General features: G+C 35.2%; 1 protein-coding gene across 2 annotated transcripts in view; it reads left to right on the top strand.

Annotated features, from left to right (window-relative positions):
- The window catches only part of LOC115210521 (protein broad-minded), a 247,424-nt gene that overhangs the window by 116,188 nt on the left and 109,964 nt on the right, over positions 1 to 21,272 (top strand). For both annotated transcript variants that reach the window (XM_036502208.1, XM_036502209.1), the window contains exons 11-13: positions 2,779 to 2,835; positions 8,230 to 8,323; positions 11,837 to 11,974. In XM_036502208.1, the coding sequence (XP_036358101.1) occupies positions 2,779 to 2,835; positions 8,230 to 8,323; positions 11,837 to 11,974 (289 nt within the window). The remainder of the gene's footprint in view (positions 1 to 2,778; positions 2,836 to 8,229; positions 8,324 to 11,836; positions 11,975 to 21,272) is intronic.

The raw sequence follows: 21,272 nt of genomic DNA, 5'->3' as shown, positions 1-21,272 counted from the left end.
ATCCTCGGTCGACAGTTTGCTTATTATTATTATTATTATTATTATTATTATTATTATTACTACTACTATTTTCAGCTTCGCCTCGTATTGCATATTATTTCTCCATACAGGGATTTTTTTCAATGGCGGCCCATTTTCGCGGGGTTCCACTATTCCCTTCTCTCTCTCTCCCTTTTTACGTTGTCTGCCATCCCCCTCTTCCTTGCTAAGAGCATTTTTAAGCCAGCCCGTCATATTCCCGTTGTCAGGCCGAAGAACAAAATGTTCCCAAGATAAGAGAGTCTTTAATTAATGTTGTGGTTGTTGCTGTTTTATTATATTATTATTATTACTATATTAGAGTATTAGTATTGTCCCTTTGATCTCGGTCGACAGTTTGCTTATTATTATTATTATTTATTATTATTATTATTATTATTATTATTATTACTACTATTTTCAGCTTCGCCTCGTATTGCATATTATTTCCATACAGGGGTTTTTTTCAATGGCGCCCATTTTCGCGGGGTTCCACTATTTCCCTTCTCTCTCTCCCTCTTTTACGTTTGCTGCCATCCCCCCTCTTCCTTTGCTAAGAGCATTTTTAAGCCAGCCCGTCATATTCCCGTGTCAGGCCGAAGAACGAAATGTTCCCAGATAAGAGAGTCTTTCTAATCTAATGTTGTGGTTGAGCTGTTTATTATTTATTATTATTACTATTATTATTAGTATTAGTATTGTCCCTTTGATCCTCGGTCGACAGTTGCTTATTATTATTATTATTATTATTATATATTATTATATTATTACTACTATTTTCAGCTCGCCTCGTATTGCATATTATTTCTCCATACAGGGGTTTTTTTCAATGGCGGCCCATTTTCGCGGGGTTCCACTATTCCCTTCTCTCTCTCCCTCTTTTACGTTGTCTGCCATCCCCCCTCTTCCTTTGCTAAGAGCATTTTTAAGCCAGCCCGTCATATTCCCGTGTCAGGGCGAAGAACGAAAGTTCCCAAGATAAGAGAGTCTTTCTAATCTAATGTTGTGGTTGAGCTGTTATTATTTATTATTATTACTATTATTAGTATTAGTATTGTCCCTTTGATCCTCGGTCGACAGTTACAGTTTGCTTATTATTATTATTATTATTATTATTATTATTAATTATTATTATTATTACTACTATTTTCAGCTTCGCCTCGTATTGCATATTATTTCCATACAAGGGAATTGAAAAAACTGCATTATTTATGGGATGACCCAATACTTATAATTTCAGTTTAGGGTTGTCTCCTTGTATTCTTCACCAGAATTAATTTTATATTAGTATTAGTATTGTCCCTTTGATCCTCGGTCGACAGTTTGCTTATTATTATTATTATATTATATTATTATTATATTACTACTACTATTTTCAGCTTCGCCTCGTATTGCATATTATTTCTCCATACAGGGATTTTTTTTCAATGGCGGCCCATTTTCGCGCCGGTTCCACTATTTCCCTTCTCTCTCTCCCTCTTTTACGTTGTCTGCCATCCCCCCTCTTCCTTTGCTAAGAGCATTTTTAAGCCAGCCCGTCATATTCCCGGTGCACCCGCCCTTGCCCACCCCCACCACCCAATAACGGGATATCTCTATATTTTTGCTCCATCTATACCGGATGTCGCTTCTCCCACCACCATTATAGGTGTCTACTCTTCGAACCCCCTCTTCAATACGCTATTTCACCATGCATTACCCCTCTCTTGATATCCTACGTTCTACTTGCCTAGAAACTGTCATCATTTCTCTGAACCACCCCTCCCCACTGGTGCTCCCCTATATTTCTGCACCCCCCCCCACCCACAAAAAGCACCATCCGAACGTGGCCGATGCCAGACCCTCTGGCACCTGTGCAGGTGGCACGTAAAAAAACACCCACTACACTCGCGGAGTGGTTGGCGTTAGGAAGGGCATCCAGCTGTAGAAACACTGCCAGACTAGACTGGAGCCTGGGGGCTCCCTAGCTCCCCAGACCCGGTCGAAACCGTCCAACCCGTGCTAGCGCGGAAAACGGACGTTAAACGATGATGATGATGATGATGATGAAGTTGCTCTTCTCATTACAGATCTAATTTGAATTAAAATTTCTTGGATTATTCCATTACTTATGTTAGTGCCCACTTCACAATCTGGTATAAGTCCTCTTTTGATGGCTCTTTATGGTCTTATTGTCAACAAACAAAAACCAAATACCCTGACATTCTTCCCAACCACATTGTCCCAGGTTCAGTCCCACTGCATAGCACCTTGGGCAAATGTCTTCTACTATAGCTTCAGGCCAACCAAAGCCTTGTAAGTGGATTTGGTATATGGAAACTGAAAAAAGCCCATCGTTTATATGTATGTGTATGTCTGTCTGTCTTTGTGTCTATGTTTGTCCCCCACCACCACCACTTGACAAAAGGTGTTAATGTGCTTACATCCTCATAACTTAGCAATTTGGCAAAAGAGACTGATAGGATACGTACCAAGCTTTACAAAAAATAATAAGTACTGTAGGTAATTTGTTTTACAAAAATTCTTCAAAGCAGTGCTCCAGCATAGCTACAGTTTAATGACTGACACAAGTAAAAGATAAAAGAGAAAAGATGGTGTAGAGTGATACAGAGGTCTTTACTAGTTAAAGCAATCCTATTCTTGTGAGTCTATTTCTAGCAGCTTGATGATTTCAACAATGAAATAATTCATAATTTTGATTTTATTCTGTATGAAAAGCAAATGAAATTCATGTACTGCTTTTCTTGTTTTACTTTTCAGCATGGTGTTTGCAGCCGGGCTCCTTTGCTGAAACTCTTAGAAACTTACCAATACTTGGTAAATATTTTTATTTTTTATTTTTTGTAAACAATATTTGATACTTGTTTGTAATCATTTGATGGGGATTATGTTGGTAACAATTGTAGTACAAGATACATAACATGATATAATCTTAAACTAGATTAGTGGATTAGGTTTATAACAACTGTAGTACTGGATTAGTGGATAAGGTTTACATCAAATGTACTATTAAATATATAACATGATGTAATAATGAAATCCAGAAGTGGATTAATTTTATAGCAAATGTAGTACTGGATACATAACATAAAGTGATCGTAAGCTAGATTAGTGAATAAGGTATAAGTTCTGATGGATATATTTTGGCTGGTTTCTGAGTGAAACCTTTTATTCTGTATTTTATTCTATATTTCCTAGCTGTCAGAAATAGAAACCACATCATATAAGAATGTTACTTGTAATAAACTGACATCTTATCAAACAAGGGTGAAGTTATTTCTTCTCCACTTAACCCATTAGTTACTGCATTTATTTTGAGATGCTCTGTGTTTCTTTCAATTACTTTCAATATAACAAAGAATTTAGTAAAATAACTTAGTTATCATTCAGCTAGTGTTAGGAACATAAATTGTGACTCAGGTTTGGTGGAAGATTTTAATTCAAAATTTATGAAAATAAGACATTTGTACGCAGAACCAGTTTCAGCCGGGTTGGTAATGAACAGGTTAATGTCAAAACTGAAGCCAAGCTCTGACACTAAGATACCAACAGGGCTTAGATAGCATTTACCTCTTTTGACAATATACAAATTTTCAGTACTATGTCAACAACAATGTTAACGACAATGGTGAACTGAGCTATAAAAACTTTGTTTTTAAAAAAAAATGCAAACCAGTTGTTAACTGAATGCTGGATGCTAAAGAGAAGGACTTACTTGGGAAAACTATGATGTCAAATGCTCCACCCTCATTCACAGTCGATTTGTCACTTTAAGGTTTTGAAGTGAATGTTAACATGATTTTATATATCTGTGTGTATAGTGATACTTGTACACACAGACACACACACAAAGACAACGCACTCTTATATATGTATATATATAGGTATGTTGATGCAAATAGGAAAAAAGACTCAAAATATTAGTTTATGTATATTCTTATTAATATTTAGCAGATGTAACAGAGTGACTTGGACCTTGACTCACTCTGTTACTTCTGCTAAATATTAATAACTATATATATATATATATATATATATATATAGAAGGACACAGGAAAAATGTGTCAAAGCCATCAGGAGGCGTCGATGCTTCCTAGGGCTAAACAGCGGTGGTGTACCCCCCCTACTGTCATGTTCGTGTTAGATTGACAGTATACAACCATTCTATCGCCCCACCACCATACATGTCTCTACGAGAGATTTAGAAATTTAGTATTTCTGACTATATATATATATATATATATATATATATATATATATAGGTGCAGGTGTGGCTGTGCAGTAAGAAACTTGCTTCCCAACTACATGGTTCCAGGTCTAGTTCCACTGTGTGGCACCTTGGCCAAGTGTCTTCTACTATAGTCTCGGGCTGGCGAAAGCCTTGCAAGTGGATTTGGTAGATGGAAACTGAAATATATATAGATATGGAAGGCAGACGTTAAGCAATGATGATGATACATAGCCTACAAATATCCCAAGCATCAAACTAATACACTTGCTTGTTGTTTGTACACCTGTTTTCATCTTTTGTTTTTCTATAAATTTCAACTACATATCATCATCATCGTTTAACGTCTGTTTTCCATGCTGGCATGGGTTGGATGGGGTCTGGGAAGCCAGGAGACTGCACCAGGCTCCAGTTTGATCTGGCAGTGTTTCTATAGCTGAATGCCCTTCCTAATGCCAACCACTCCGAGAATGTAGTGGGTGCTTTTACGTGCCACTGGCACAGGGGCCAGATGAGGCTGGCAACGACCACAATCAATTGGTGCTTTTTACATGCCACCGGCACGGAAGCCAGTCAAGGTGGCACTGGCATTGGCCACATTCAGAAGGTGTCTTTTATGTGCCACCGGCATGGGGATCGCAACTATAATTTCCATTTGATTCTGGTTATATATATATATAAACGGAGAGAGAGAGAGAACAAAGTTATTTTGTTCTACATGAGTAGAAATAATGAAGAAAGAAGTTGAAAATGCACTGGGATTTTTATCTCAACTTTTGAAAATGCCCTCAATGCAGAGAATGTAGGGCCTCGAACAAAAAAATAGGAAATGAGCAAAACACAGCCTTAGGGCCAAGAAGACAAGAATGGTGAGTAACACTTAGAAGAAATCCTAAAGGATATAGAAAACATCAAATAGCAGGACACAGAGAAATTATAAGACTAGTGAGCTATGCAACCAGTTTGAAAAAGGGAGAGAATGAAAGGAAGCTGACCACAGGTCATGTGTCAGCAGCAGGTAGAGGAGAGAGAGGGAGAGAGAGTGCTGTGCTAGTAATAGTCTTTCCAGTTATGTTTCCACCCCACCCCACCTACTGCCACTTTACCTAAACCCCTATATCTATTTCTTTACTACCCACAAGGGGCTACACACAGAGGGGACAAACAAGGACAGACACATGGATTACGTCGATTATATCAACCCCAGTGCATAACTGGTGCTTATTTAATCGATCCCGAAAGGATGAAATGCAAAGTTGACCTCGGCAGAATTTGCACTCAGAATGTAACGGCAGACGAAACCCCTATATCATCTTTAATCTGTCAACATAACTGTACTGTGGTTGATTGATGTATTGGGTCTATCTATTTTTATGTCCTCCTCCCTTTCTGTTCATTTAACCTTTCATCTTAACTCTAACTCCTTTTATGGTTGTTTTGAGAGATGTATAAATGAAATTCTGTCCAAATTTCTGCCTCTTCTCCTTTGTTTTCCTTGTCTCATTGACCTTTCACCTTCTCTCAACAATCCTTTACCTTGTCCATCCCTCTCCCTATAATCTGTCTGCCCAACAGCAAATTTTCCCCTCATTTCTTCACTCTCAGGTGAAACACCAGCCCATTCTTATTCGAGTTATACATATTTTCAGATTGAATCTAGAATACCTAAATACCTATTTCTAATACAACATCTTAATATTTTTATCCAGAATACCACTGTTCCTGTGTTAAAAATGAATTTGTGAGTTTGATCTTTGCTAAAGGATATGTGCATGTATTCTGAGTAGAGAATACATAGATCACAGGCTTGCCTGTGTGGTAAGATGTTAGCTTCTCAACCACATGGTTCTGGGTTCAGTACCACTGCATGTGAACCAAATGTCTTCTGTTATAGCCTCCAGCTGACCGAACTCTTGTAAGTGGATTTGGCAGACAGAAACTGAAAGAAATCCACACCATCAACTACTACAGTCACCTCTATCCTATCTAAACATTTCTCCTTGCATTCTTGTGAAATTTCTCTTTTGCCCACTCCCCTCCATTCATCCAGTCCAATCCGCTATATCACTTCATCTACATTCACCCACCCACCGCTGTGCCTTGAAGGTATGTTCTGACACATACCCACTACCATCTCTCTCACTCTCTCCATCTTTGTCTTTCACTCAAAGTCTCTCTTTCTTTCCTTCCTTCACTAACTGGGATATCCTTGTATCTTTTCTGCAGCAAGACACCTAACTCTACCCTTCTTGTTATTTTTTTCTAACTTCTTGTCAGCTGGTACAAAGCCACCTCCCTCAATACTGCTCTCCCCCAGTCGAAGGGACTTTGTCTTATTTCGCAAGTTACTTGGTGACCCCACTAGTGCTGGTGTCACATAAAAAGCACCCAGTCCACTCTGTAAAGTGGTTGGCATTAGGGAGAGTATCCAGCCATTGAAACCATGATAAAACAGACAATAGAATTTGGTACAGTCCTTTGTCTTGCCAGCACTTGTCAAATCATCCAACCCATGCCAGCATGGAAAACAGACATTCAAGGATGATGATTATATACATATGTCTTTTGTTGACAACTTTTTCCGCCTTGTAAGGATAATATTATTCAGTTTTTCGACTGTTTTAATGGTAATACTGCATTTTGAAAATATCATACGATATATATTCAACACTTCTAAAAAAACAAATGTAGTTTGTTTATATACACACATAGTTGTTTTATATATATATATATATATATATATATATATATATATGCATCAAATGAAATAAAAAACAGAACACAAAGGATGTCGTGGTACACGTGTTTTATATACTCTTTTACTCTCTTTTACTCTTTTACTTGTTTTAGTCATGTGACTGTGGCCATGTTGGAGCACCGCCTTTAGTCGATCAAATCGACCCCAGGACTTATTCTTTGTAAGCCTAGTACTTATTTTATCGGTCTCTTTTTTTTTGCCGAACCGGTAAGTTACGGGGACGTAAACACACCAGCATCAGTTGTCAAGTGATGTTGTGGGGACAAACACAGACACACAAACACGCACATATATATATATATATATATATACATATATACGACGGGCTTCTTTCAGTTTCCGTCTACCAAATCCACTCACACAGCTTTGGTCGGCCCGAGGCTATAGTAGAAGACACTTACCCAAGGTGCCACGCAGTGGGACTGAACCCGGAACCATGTGGTTGGTAAGCAAGCTACTTACCACACAGCTACTCCTACGCCTACATATATATATATGTATTATATATATATATATATATAATTGAATAAGATAAAGTCAACAAGAAGGAGTACAGTTAGACAGTTATTCAATAATCACTACATGTTTCCATACAACATAGATACACACACACATACATACATATATATATATATATATTTTTTTTTTCCATAATGAGATAAAAAAAACCAAGGCTGTGTAGATTTTAGAACCTTCTATTTATAAATGTTCTAAAATCTACACAAGCTTTGTTTTTTTATCTCATTACGAAAAAAAAATTTATATACACACACTGATATATGACCTAAGTTGGACCCCTGATTCGCATAATCACCGGATTTGGAACTTAACTATGGTCTGTTCATAGCACTTATTCAGCATTACCTGACACCTTTGGGTCTCACTGACACTATTACCTCTCATAACCTATATATATATATATATATATAATATGTGTATGTTTGTGTTTGTCCCCTACCACTACTTCACAGCTGATTTTGTTTGCACTCTTGTAACTTAGCAGTTCAACAAAAGGACTGATAAAATAAGTACCAGGCATAAAAATATATAAGTACTGGGGGCGATTTGTTCAACTAAACCTTTCTAGTCAGTGTTCCAGCATGGCCACAATCTAGTGAGTGAAACAGGTGAAAGATGAAAGATAAAATGCCTTTATTAATATATGCTAATTTATTTAATTTTAATTATGGTTTCTACACCCTCATTTTTTTCAAAAAAAAATTAGGTTGAAAATTCAGTTAGATATGTGTTAAACTTTATTGAAACCAAGCAAAACCAGAAGACATTAACTCAGTGCCATCGTCACACATTTCTGTCAGGTTAGTGTATTTATGGTCATATAATTTGTGCTAATATATTTATGTTACTGTAATATAGTTTGTATTAATATGTAATTTGGGTAAATATATTTGTGTTAATTTTTGTAAATATATTTTGTTGATATATTTGTGTTAATATAATGATAAATTTTGTCAAAAATCACTTATTATAAACAAATACTCCATCTTGAAGGAATTAATATCCTTATTACAAGAGAGGCTAAAATCACCTTTAATGAACAGACACAAATGTACACTGAAATATGAAACAACTAAAAGGAAAATAAAATATTCCTCATTCTTTTCTTAGTCCATAGTTCTTGTCAGCCTTATCTTCATCTCCCAGAGTGACACTTACATATTGCTTAATTTCACTACCTAAATATACACAGTTTACTGCTTTTATAGCAATTGTACTGTTTCTGCTTATTTCCAGCATTCTAGTCTATTCATGGAACTTGCAGATAAAATACAGACATCTCCAACATTATGGAAGAGTTGCATTTTTGAAAATCTTGCCTTTAACCCTTTAGCATTCAGATTATTCTGTCAAATGCAATACCCATTCGTTCACACTGATTTGAACTAATCTTGCATTGTCTCATAGCTTTGGGATTTCAGTGATGTGATTATTTATGTTTAGAATGACATTGTTTGAGAGGCTAGATCTGACCAGTTTGAACATAAAACAAATAGAAAATTTGGGGCTAGATATGGCCAGTTTAAATGCTAAAGTGTCAACATGGAATTCAGCGATGGCAAATCTATTTTCCTATTTCCTTCTCTGTTGTTTTAGATAGTTGTACAAATAGTTTCATAAAGTACATACATGACTTTATTTTATTTCAATAGCTGCAGTCTTTAATCTATCAAGGCTGATTAAGTGGATTTGTCAGCATACCATTTTCATATCAAAAGTACAAAGGAGCAAACCACTTCAGGATTATAAATATTTATAGAGATGCTCATGCTATTTTTAAAGACTTTAAGTAAGAATTTTGGTGTGTTTTTCAATATTGAAGCATCAGTGGGCTTCATCTCCAAATGTTTATTAAACCAGATGGTGACTACAAAAATACAGCCTCTTCATTCCCTTGCTTGAGTGATCTCATTTAATCACTTCCAGATACTACATTGGTTTTATCCTGTATCAGTTAGCAACTTCAGTTTTATCCAGTGTCAGCAACATCAGTTTTACCCTGTGTCAATTAGTAACATTCTCCAGAAAATTTTATAGAATACATATAGACCCAAGATATAGTCTGCCATATCAATAGTTAAGAAAAAAGTTTTGACGATTTAGGATTTCAAGAAGAAATTTAATTCAAATATTATATTCAAAATGTAATTTAAGGTTACATGTTCTTCATAATTTGTGGCCACTGAACAGTTCTTTGATATCACTCTTTGATTGGTAAATAGAGAAATGTCTGCACATTATAAATGTAACAGCAACATCGTCATCAACATCTGAATATTCCTCTCCAATTTAACTAATACCATTAGTCTACATATCTTTTGTAGATATTCTTATTTAATGAAACCATTTGTAAGTGTATTTAATTTCTGCGTGCTTAATGTAACTCTTCAAAGTAGTCTCCAGAATATTGTTGAGATATTTAATTTATTTCTTGCCAACATATTCTTTATCAAACATGACAGCAAGATACTATCTGAATTTTGTCATTAATCAAATAGACAGAAAGCAGAAAAGAAAAAGAAATTAAACCAAAAAAATACTGTTTTTGCATCATGTACAACAAGTAGAAACTATGATTAAATCTTCTTGTTAAGAAAATATGATATTTGATAGTAAAAAAATTGGTTCAATGAAATACATAAAACTTTCTAAAATTGAAATAATTATAATTATTAAAAGTGTGATGATGTGAACTGAGCATTGATTTATGGCTAGGTTCAGTTCCAATTTATACACTCATCTATTATTTATATATTTAAATATATATTTATTTATGTTGCTGATATATTATATAAAGCATTTTTCATAAAATTGAATTTCATTAAAAATTTCAAAAAGACTTCTGAGTAAAGTATGTGAGAAAACCTCAAATAATTATAATTACTCATCTTTTGAAATAGTTTACAAAGTTTGTCATTTAATTTGTTTTTGTATTCTAAGATGAGGAATGGAAGCTTGGATAGTTTTAGAAACCAGACAATTAGATCAATTATAAGAGTAAATATTTTTACAACCAGAAACCCCAGCAAAGTCTAAAGTTAATTGCTTGTCATTTAAAGTAGGGCTTATGTACATGGGTCTTGCCTATAAATAGAACAGAGAAGCTGCAACTTACTTGAAATAGCAGCTTAGTCTCTTTGAAATCATTACCTACCATCTTAAAAATGGAAGGCTGTGTCCGATAATAGAGATTGCTATGCACCAACTGGGTCTACTTGCCTCCCAACTTCTGTAGCTTCTACATATTCTCTGTTCATACTGACAAAACCAAACAGCAAACTGCCTTGTATATGTTCTTCTTGTTACACTGTTCCACAAACACAGCATCATAAAGTTTGCAGCACTTTCCCAAATCAACTCACATCAGCTATCTGTCAACTATAGGCCTCATAGCCGTAAATCAACAGCACTGCCTAGGGAACAATTATGAATTAATCTATAATCCTGTTATCTAAATATTACCAGTTTAACTGCTGTAATCTTGTAAACATCACTTGGACATGTCTGTTGAAGAAGGCTTGCAGCAATTTAACTAAAGAGTTGATTGTTACAATCATATATATAATTAACCTAGGGCAAGTGTCTTCTAATACAGACTCAAGTCAACCAAGGCTTTGTGAGTAAATTTGACTGAAAGAAGCCTGTCATGTATATATATATATATATATATAAATGTGTGTATGTGTCTTTGTGTCTATATTTTATTGTCCCCTACCACCACTTGGCAACTGGTGTTGGTGTGTTTACATCCCTGTAACTTAGGTGTTTTAGAAAAAGATACTGAGAGACTAAGTACTGGGGTAAATTTGCTCAACTAAGATTCTTCAAGGCAGTGTCCCTGCTTGGTCACAATCTAATGGATGAAACAGGTGAAAGATACATAGAAAATACATATCATGTGAACATGTGACCGACCAGGTTATCAGATGTTGTTACACATCACTGGTCACAATGCACTTTTGCATTATTTTAGCATTCAAATGACGCTACCCCACTGGCTAAGCAAGCAGGCCAGCATTTCCCCTTGATTGAAAGGGAGACTGGAGCAACATGAAATTGAAGTGTTTTGCTCAAGAACATAACACATCATCCAATTAGGGAATCAAACCCATGATCTAGTGATTGTAAAAGCAACAGCCTAACCACTTGACCACACACCTTCACAAAAAAATATATATATATATCACACTAAATATGCATTTTTTCCTGTTTCTACATGACTTGTTTAAACATTTCATTTAGAACTTGTATAATTCTAGTCTCTTTCCTAAATATTTCTTTGACCACCCTCTCTCTTTCACTCTCTTTTAAAGACTCCTCAAGATCTCTATATTACTCTTCTGACCAACTACAATATGCTGTAATGGTTCATTCAATGTCTGTTCTTGGCTGTCTCCTTTTATTCAAAGCTGGCCGGCAGTTGTTTCCAGTTCATATGTTGGACATGCTCAGTAAGTTCTGTTCTTATTCTTTAAATTCCATCTGTTACCAACACAAATATGGCTATTGTTTATGTTGATGATTACTTTCTTTTTTGCTATTTTACTGTAAAAGGTAAATTACAAGGGTTTAAATATGTACATACATGAATACATATATACGTACATATATGTATGTAGGTGCATTAAAGTGTCGGGCTCATAATCATGAGGTAGTGAGTTTGATTCCTGGACTGGGCTGTGTGTTGCATTCTTGAGCGAGACACTTTATTTCACATTGCTCCAGTTCACTCAGCTGTAGAAATGAGTTGTGACATCACTGGTGCCAAATTGTATTAGCCTTTGCCTTTCCCATGGCTAACATCAGTGGCATTGAAAGGGAGGCTGGGATGCATAGGTAACTGCTGGTCTTCCATAAACAACCTTACCTGGACTTGTGCCTCAGAGTGTAACTTTTTAGGTGCAATCCCATGGTCATTCATGACCACAGGGGGTCTTTTCCCTGTATATATGTGTGTGTGTGTGTGTAAAGCTAATAAATAACAACGACATCAAGGTATTAGTGCATTACGACCATTTCAGGCAGCTCCATTTAATCAAACAATACAAGCATTACATCAATCTGAAAGATGCTGCCATCTTCAGATGCAAAATATAGGTTTTCAACATACAGGAGACTCCATTATAATTTTTAGTAAATATTTCATCAGAACTAGAGAATGAAAGAATTACATGCTGCTATTACTGTAGCAGAATGAACTTAGAGAGAAGAATACCCCAACTATAATTTGGAGTGGCAGAAGAGAATAACTGGGGGTCATGAGATAGTAATTTAGCTACAGTTTTTATCTATATTCTTATTACCATCAAAAGATCTAAAACGACTAGTATACTATGTCCACTAAGAATTAAAACCACTGGGAGTTGACAGTTAAGTTCAGCTGCTGATAATAAATTTATTATTGTCAGATAGTCTCCCAGACCTTAATTCACTATTGCTATAAATTCCTATGACCACATAAAGAAGCAAATCTCAGAAGTCAGTAAGACTTATATTAATTAGTTTGTTTAATTACAATTTTTTCATGGTAGCATGGGTTAGATGATGAGTTATTTCAGACAAGATTTTTACAGCCAGATGTTCTTCCTGCTGCCCACCCTTCTCAGTTTTTCAAGTAAGGGATGGGAGTGATGAGATGTATTCATCATTTTGTCCATGTTTGCATGGATCTAGTGTGTGTGTAAGCCTATTAATGCATATTGGATGACTCATAGTTTCACAATTTCACAATATCTGGCTGCCACACAAATATTTATCAACAGACTCTGGTCCACAAGTATTGAGAATGTGAACATGAGAAAACTTAAAATGAAACTAAATGGAGTAACTGAGATATTATAGTATAAATTCATATAAACTGTATGGAGTTATAATTCAGTATACACAAAAAAGTTAAGGGGCTAAATTAACAAAAGAAGAGAAAATATACATTAAAAAATTTGTGTAGTTACAGTTCAGTAGATTTATATAAAATTAATGATATAGCTAAGTTTGGCTCCATAAAGTTTGGAAGTCTCAGACTAAGTATTTAAATATAGTTTTGATTATGAATTTCTTAAGATCAGTTTTTTTTTCTGCTGCACTTAGCTCACTTCTATGACTACCATTTTATAAAGACTTGTCCTTTTAAATGATCAAATATAATTAAAGGGTTTCATTGTATTCTGTTTTTCAATGTAGCATCTTTGATGGGTATCAAATTTTAGGCTGGTTGAGTTTAAATTCTATCGCAAATAGTATGCTTCTGTTTTACAAGACTTATCGAGTAGTTAATTGTTGCTATCTCTACATGAATAATTGGCCTCTGTTGATATGGGATGTTTATGGGCTATAATATTCTTCATATTAGTAGATGTTACTTTAAGATTATGTCTTTTGAACTGTTTCTTATAAGTTATGGTTTGCAAGGAAGTATTTACTCATAAAATTTAGGAGACTTTTTCTATGTTAGATTTAGTGTTTCTTCAGAGGCAGATGTAAACAAAATATTTTGATACATTTTTTTTGTCTAGGAGATTCTGAGGCTGGTGATGTACTTGGTCTTATTTTTAAATCTGTCTGATAGCTATCAAAGAGATTTGATAACTAGAGAGACTATAGTCTATCTAGGCAAAGATTTCAGGCCAAATTTGAAATTCTTCTACTTAATTTGTTGATAAAATTTTGAAAATCTAAAACTGGGTGACATGAATCTACATTAATATAATTTCATTTGGTTTTCTAAATTTAAAGGTGAGATCTCTTAACCCAGATTGAAGATTATTGAATAAATAAAATCTTCCAAAAATGTAATATGTGTAACCTATCCACAGCAGAAAAAATGACAGATCCTAAAATTCTGTACAACAAGAATTGTATTTAAATGTTATATCTAATTCTGTTGTGTCTGGGGAGAGTCATTCTCCTTTAGTGCCTCACCGGTAACACACTCACCGGTAAAATTTCCACTTATTTCTTATTTTTATTGCATCTTGCAACCTTTTCAATAGTCTTGACTATTGAAAAGGTTGCAAGACAACAAAAATTTTAGGAAGATAAAAATAAGAAATAAGTGGAAATTTTACCGGTGAGTGTGTTACATTATAAGGCACAAAAAGAAAATGACTCTCCCCAGACACAACAGAATATGCTTCAACACACAAACTCATATAAAGAATTTTGCAAACCAAATCCAAAAACGTTATATCTAATGTTTTTTTGGAAAATGCTGTCGTTTCATGAAACTAGGCAGAGTTGTCTTAAATTTGTAATTTTGGGAAAATGTATTGGTAGGATATATGTGACTGTATACAGATGATTATGTACACATTCTTACTTAACTTTTAACATTTCTAACCTTATCAGCATCATAAGCTAACTAGCACTCATGAAATTAACATGCAAGTGGTTGAGCATTCTACAAACACATGTACCCTTAACATCTTAACATAGTTCTCAGGGAGATTCAGCATGGCATAGAATGCATCAAGGCTGGCCCTTTGTAAAACAGGTACTACTCATTTTTAGCTATCTGAGTGCACTGGAGCAATGTGAAATAAAATGTCTTGCTCAAGGGTACAGTGTGTTGCCAGAATCAAACTCATGACCTTACAATCACAAACCAACTACCCTAAACACTAAGCCATGTGCCTTCATATTGGCACCATTAATCTTATATTAATCTACTAATTAATTGAAATTACATATATTTTTCTTTTATTTTTGTTCATGGAGCCATAATTGCATAGTTTTTGCTTAATTATAACATAGGCTGTCAATTAGTCCATTTAAATTCATTTTAAGTTTTGAATATTTGCATGTACAGGGAGTGGGTATAATTCCTTTCTTTGAGGTGGCAAGTGGGCAGAATTGCTAACGTCCCAGACAAAATGCTTAGCAACATTTTGCCCATCTTTATGTTCTGAGTTCAAATATTGCCAAAGTTGAATTTACCTTTTGATATCAAAGAAATAAGTATCAATTGAGCACTGGGGTCTGTGTAATCAAATAATCCTCTCTCCCACAAAATTTCAAGCTTTGTGCCTATAGTAGAATTTTATTGGTTACTTCCCTTAAACAATATTCTAAGATTCTAATCTATTATAACTGAATCTTTTCAGAATGCATTCTATGCTCCGAATAGAATAATTATAGTTGGAGATGCCATTAGCATGATTGGTTATGTGCATGTGTGCTTTATGACTGACATACAACCCAAAGATTTCTATCAATTCACTTGCGACAGTTTCAGTTTTTCTTGCCTTTTGCTTCTTTTTCATTTTCGTCTATGTTGCTGTATTAGTGTATATGTGTATATTTTTATGTCGTTTCACTTGCTGACAGCTTTTATGGTTGAGGAGTTATAATATGAGTGGTTATAGTGGCCATATCTGTGATGGATTGGTGTCCCATCCAGCTGGAGGGAACATATACGTCATAGAAACCGGGAAACCGGGCCCATGAGCCTGGCTAAGCTTGAAAAGGGAAACCAGGCCCATGAGCCTGGCTAGGCTTGAAAAGAGCAACGTTTATCGTTTTATAGTGACCATATAGCAGTTTTGACTGCTGTTTCTAGGCATGTAAGGGTTTTTATAACCCTCTCCATTATAATTGTGATTTATTTACAATTATACATTCTTCTTTTATGATATAATTTTTTAATTGCATGTTCTGGCCATTGATATATTCATAAATAATTTTGAATTAATAAATCTCTGAATGAGCTATAAACAGTAGCTGCACGACAACATAAAGTATATTTGCCACTTAAATGTGGCTAACCACTAAGGGTGGATGCAACTGTAGCTTGTAGCCCCAGGAGAACATCTTCTCCAGCTGGCTATTGGCACACTTTCTGTGCCCTATCAGTATTTGCAAAGAGAAGCCATCCTTCCCATCGTCAACCTGATGTGATACGCACAGACCTGAGTTTCTGGGTATTTACCTGTCGTCAGCGCATGACAATCACCTGTCTTCGATGCGAAGGGCATCCAGCTGTAGAAACTTTGCCTGATCAGACTGAACCTGGTGCAGCCTCTGGTTCACCAATCCTCAGTCAAACCGTCCAACCCATGCCAGCATGGAAAGCAGATGTTAAACGGTGATGATGATATATCATCATCATCATCATCATTTAACGCCTGTCTTCCATGCTAGCATGGGTGGGACAGTACCACAAGAGAGCCAGCCAAGCTGAAGCCTGCATCAGACTTCTGTGACTGTTTTGGCAGGATTTTTACAGCTGGATTCCCTTCCTAACATCAACCACTCAACAGATACTACAGAACGTAATCATCTTGAGAAAAAAATTGAGCATAAGAGGCATCAGATGTTGTGTATAAGTGAGAAGACTGTGCTGGTATGGTCATGTGATATGTATGGACAAAGACAGCTGCATAAAGAAATGCCAATCTCTAACTGTGGAGAGAGCCTGTGTAAGAGGTAGAACCATGAAGACATGGGATGAGGTGGTGAAGCATGATCTTCTGATGTTGGGTTTCATGGAGGCAATGACAAGTGATCGAGTCCTTTAGTGACTTGCTGTGCTTTAGAAGACACGTTAAGCCAGATGAAATCAAATTCACAGCCAGTGCCAGTGACATAAAGGACACCCCTGGTTGGCATTAAAAAGGGCATCCATCTGTAGAAACTAAGCCAATCAAACTGGAACCTGGTGCAACTCTCCAGCTTACCAGTTCCAGTCAAACCATTTAACCTATGCCAGTATGGAGGACGGACATTAACCCTTTTGTTACTGTATTTATTTTGAGATGCTCTGTGTTTCTTTCAATCACTTTAAATATAACAAAGAATTTAGCAAAATAACTTAATTATCATTCAGCTAGTGTTAGAAACATAAATTGTGACTAAGGTTTGGTGAAAGATTTTAATTCCAAACTTATGAAAACAAGACATTTGTACTCAGAGCCAGAGCCGGTTTCAGCCGAGTTGGTAACGAAAGAGTTAAATGATGATGATAATGATGATGATTATCAGACAAATTTGTTCGCCCCTCCACACACACACACACATTTATTTTAATCCTTTCCAAGGATATTTGAATTAACATGAAAAATATCTTTATCATACTGTTTAGTGTTTTTCTTTTATAGCTTTATACTTCCTCTACAACTATTGTTTATTGTTTTCGGAATTTGAATAAACTTTTTGTCTTTTCAGACAAATAACAATGGAGTACCAAGTAGAAAAACATGAGCAAATTGATCTAACAACCCAACAATATTATATGTGTATTATATTTCTGTGTGTATTATACTTGCATGTGTGTTTGTGTATAGTATTGTGAAAGTACATGTGTGTGTACATATACAAGAACAAGTACATACATAAAAATACAAAAACTATATAATTTCAGTGTGCTTATATGTAGATACAATTGAATTTGTGAGGTCATATATATATGCATGCCTCCACACACAAACACATTTGGACATGCAAAACATGGGTATGTCCATGTGTATGTATGCCTGCAGCAGAAACATGTCCATGTCCATATGCTTGCATACACACATGAATATATTTGGACATGCAAAACATGGATGTGTCCATGTGCATGTATGCCTGCATATAAAAACGTGTATGTCCATATGTTTGCTTCCACTCATGAACATATTTGGAGATGCAAACATGCCTATGTCCAAAAATGAAAAATGAAAGCAAGACTAGAATTGTTTTGTCTTTATTAATAGAAATTCTTTGGCAAAAAGGACAGTTGAGGTGACAGGAAGAAGATAAATCATTATTAATATTTTGAAACACCTTGGTAACAGCAGCTGAAAGAAGAAATGTAATTATAGATGATTAAGACTGATGGCTGTTTATTCTTAACAGAGCACAATTCCCAGGGCCTCCCTCTGCAGTAGGGTGTGGGGTATAAGTAGAAGAGAGGTGTTAATGAAACCATTTATGCACAGGAAAATAAAAATCTGAGCAAGCAGGTTTTCTGTGTGTGTTAAAGAAGATTAAATAATGTGAAGTGTTCTGAAAGTAAACACAGATAATTAATAAACAGTGCAGTAGGATAATATAAAAGATTGAAGAAAAATAATTCAAATAAGCCACAGACTGAAATAAATCAAGTATGTATGGATGCACAGAATGACATACACTGAAAATACTTTATATTTTCCTCTTAGCTGAAGAAAGAAAATGAAAAGCTGTCAACATTTGTTAACAACTCTCAAAGAAGAGGAGAAAGAAGTGTTTTAATTGAGTTTTCATGTTAAGATGACAATTTTCTTTTTAGTTCATAGCAACTGTCAGGTTCCAGTCTTAATAGAGCTCATCAGTGAAACATAGATAATATAAACCTTATGTTAAAGTCAGTTAAATTCATTAATTATTGGCTTCAAATTTTAGTACAAGGCCAATAATTTCAGGGGACAGGGTAAGTTGATTACATCAACCCCAGTGTTCAACTGGTAATTATTTTATCGACCACCAAATGATGAAAGGCAAAGTCGACCCAGCAGCATTTGAACTCAAAATGTAGTTAGAAGAAATGCTGCTCAGTAGTAATTATTCTGCCAGCTTGCCACCTTAATTTCATTAATTATTGAAAACAAACAGAACTTATATCAGAAATATTTGTCTCACCATAGCAACAAAGAATGCAACAAGAATGCCAATTGTCACCAATCTTTTGTGAAGTAAATGGCTACGTTTATCAATCAGGCAACAATGAGTATGGTTTCTTTGAATTGTCTTAGTGTATTTATCATATAAATTTACCCTCAGGTTGGGAAAATTGAATAATAGGGGCAGCTAAGGTTAGTCCTAATTTTAAAACTACTATCTTTTATCTTTTATTTGTTTCAGTCATTGGACTGTTACCATACTGGGGCACTACATCAAAGAGTTTAGTTGAACAAATTGACCCCAATACTTATTTTTCAAAGTCTGGTTCTTATTCCATTAGTTCCTTTTGCTGAACCACTATATTACAAGGTTGTAGACAAATGAAGTGGTTGGGATATAAACACAAGCACAATAACATATGGGCATGCGCACACATGCACACACACACACACATACACACACACACAATGCCTATGTATGATGGGCTTTTTTCAGTCTCTGTCAACCAGATCAATTTTACTTTGGATTAAACTTTTGTCATAAGCCATCACCTTTTAGTTTGTTTAAACTTAGAGAATACTTGTATAAAAGGAAGTTATTATGTTAAACCTCCTGCTGCAGTGGAAGTTTAAGATTAGAAGAGGGAAATAATTATTTTACTGTTTTGTAATCCTGAAAGGAAATTTCTCTCTCCCAAGACAATTTCATAGCTAAAGTCTTTTCACATTTGAATGTAAACAACTGTGCTAAATATTTGTTTCAATTAATACTGCTTCTATGTCTCTGTTGATGTAAGATAGGAATTAAAATCTGTCAAAATAGGGAATAGTTGCTGGTGGATTTAAACAAGAAACCACAAGATTTAGCTGAGTGAACACTAAGGGGAAATCCATGTAATCAATATACTAGATATGATTTAATTCCTGGTAACAATCTGTTGCTGCTACATGTTTAATCAACGTACTTCTGTGAATCTCTCAACTACTTTTTTCATTCTCTATCGTTTTGCCTTTAACTACCATTTTCCATTAAAAGTTTGAAATAAAACCATTGATGAGGTTTGATGAAAGCCAATATATAAACGAGTGATTTGAAATGGTTTACTAAGTAGTTAGGGTCAGCAGAGCATATTTTTAATTTCAGTGTGATAGTGAACTGTATGATTTAAATGAGTAACAAGGACATATATCAGTTCTTCACTTTAGAAAATGCTGAGTAAGAAAGCAGTTTGACCTTTTAGTAGCATTACAAAGCTGGTAAAGGCCTCAAGTTAGATTGGAATAGAGTCAGTCATATACCTTAAGTAAATTCCATACAAGAGTTTCTACTTCAGTAACTGAGATAATAGCATGGTTGCTATAAATGATCGTTGAATGAATGGAAAGAGAAAATTACATGTGATTTTAACAGTGGCATGTAGAGTAGTAACAGAAAAACTGTCCAACATGGCAATAATATCATTGATATTGATGTAGTGGAAATTATCAAAACAAAGAACTAGATTTAACTGGTTGATTGATAAAGGCTTTGGTTAGTAAAGATTCTGAATAGGAAGTGTGTTTAAGTTAATGTAACATTCTTTTCTACCGTGGTCATTAAAAAAAGGATCAGTTGAGTGTCAGATAGGACACTTCCCAATGTTTGTTCCAGATGTCTGCATTCTGTGTTCAAATCCTGCAGAGCTCAACTTTACTTTTCATCCTTTTTGGGTTGATATAAAAATAAACCATCCAAGCTAGTAATTTGATAGAATGTTGGACCAGATGTCTTGCAATATTTCTTCTGGCCTTTTGCATTCTGAGCTTGAATCCCTACATAGCCTATGTGGGTGGTAGACTTAATCTGTTGCCCAGTTTAACACAACCACCTGGCACCTACGTTAACTCTTGCATATCCAAGGTGCTAGATTATCTACTGTGTTGCATGTATTGAGGCCAGGTTTTTGGTTTGAGGATCTCTTCCTCCCTTCCCACTGCAAGTCATCAACACTGCCTTTCTTCCTAGCTAAAAAGTTAAGGAAAAAATATAAACAGTCAAAAGAAGATTAATTTTTGGTTCATTCAAGGCAGTGAGCTGACAGAATCATTAGGATGACAAGCAAAATGTTTAGCAGCATTTCATCCACCTTTATGTTCTGAGTTCAAATTCTGCCATGGTCGACTGCTTTTCATC

Source organism: Octopus sinensis, linkage group LG4 (assembly GCF_006345805.1).
Source record: "Octopus sinensis linkage group LG4, ASM634580v1, whole genome shotgun sequence".
In the NCBI taxonomy this organism is placed as follows: Eukaryota; Metazoa; Mollusca; class Cephalopoda; order Octopoda; family Octopodidae; genus Octopus; species Octopus sinensis.
The sequence above is the reverse complement of the archived record's forward strand: the minus strand, read 5'-3'. Positions and strand labels throughout refer to the sequence as shown.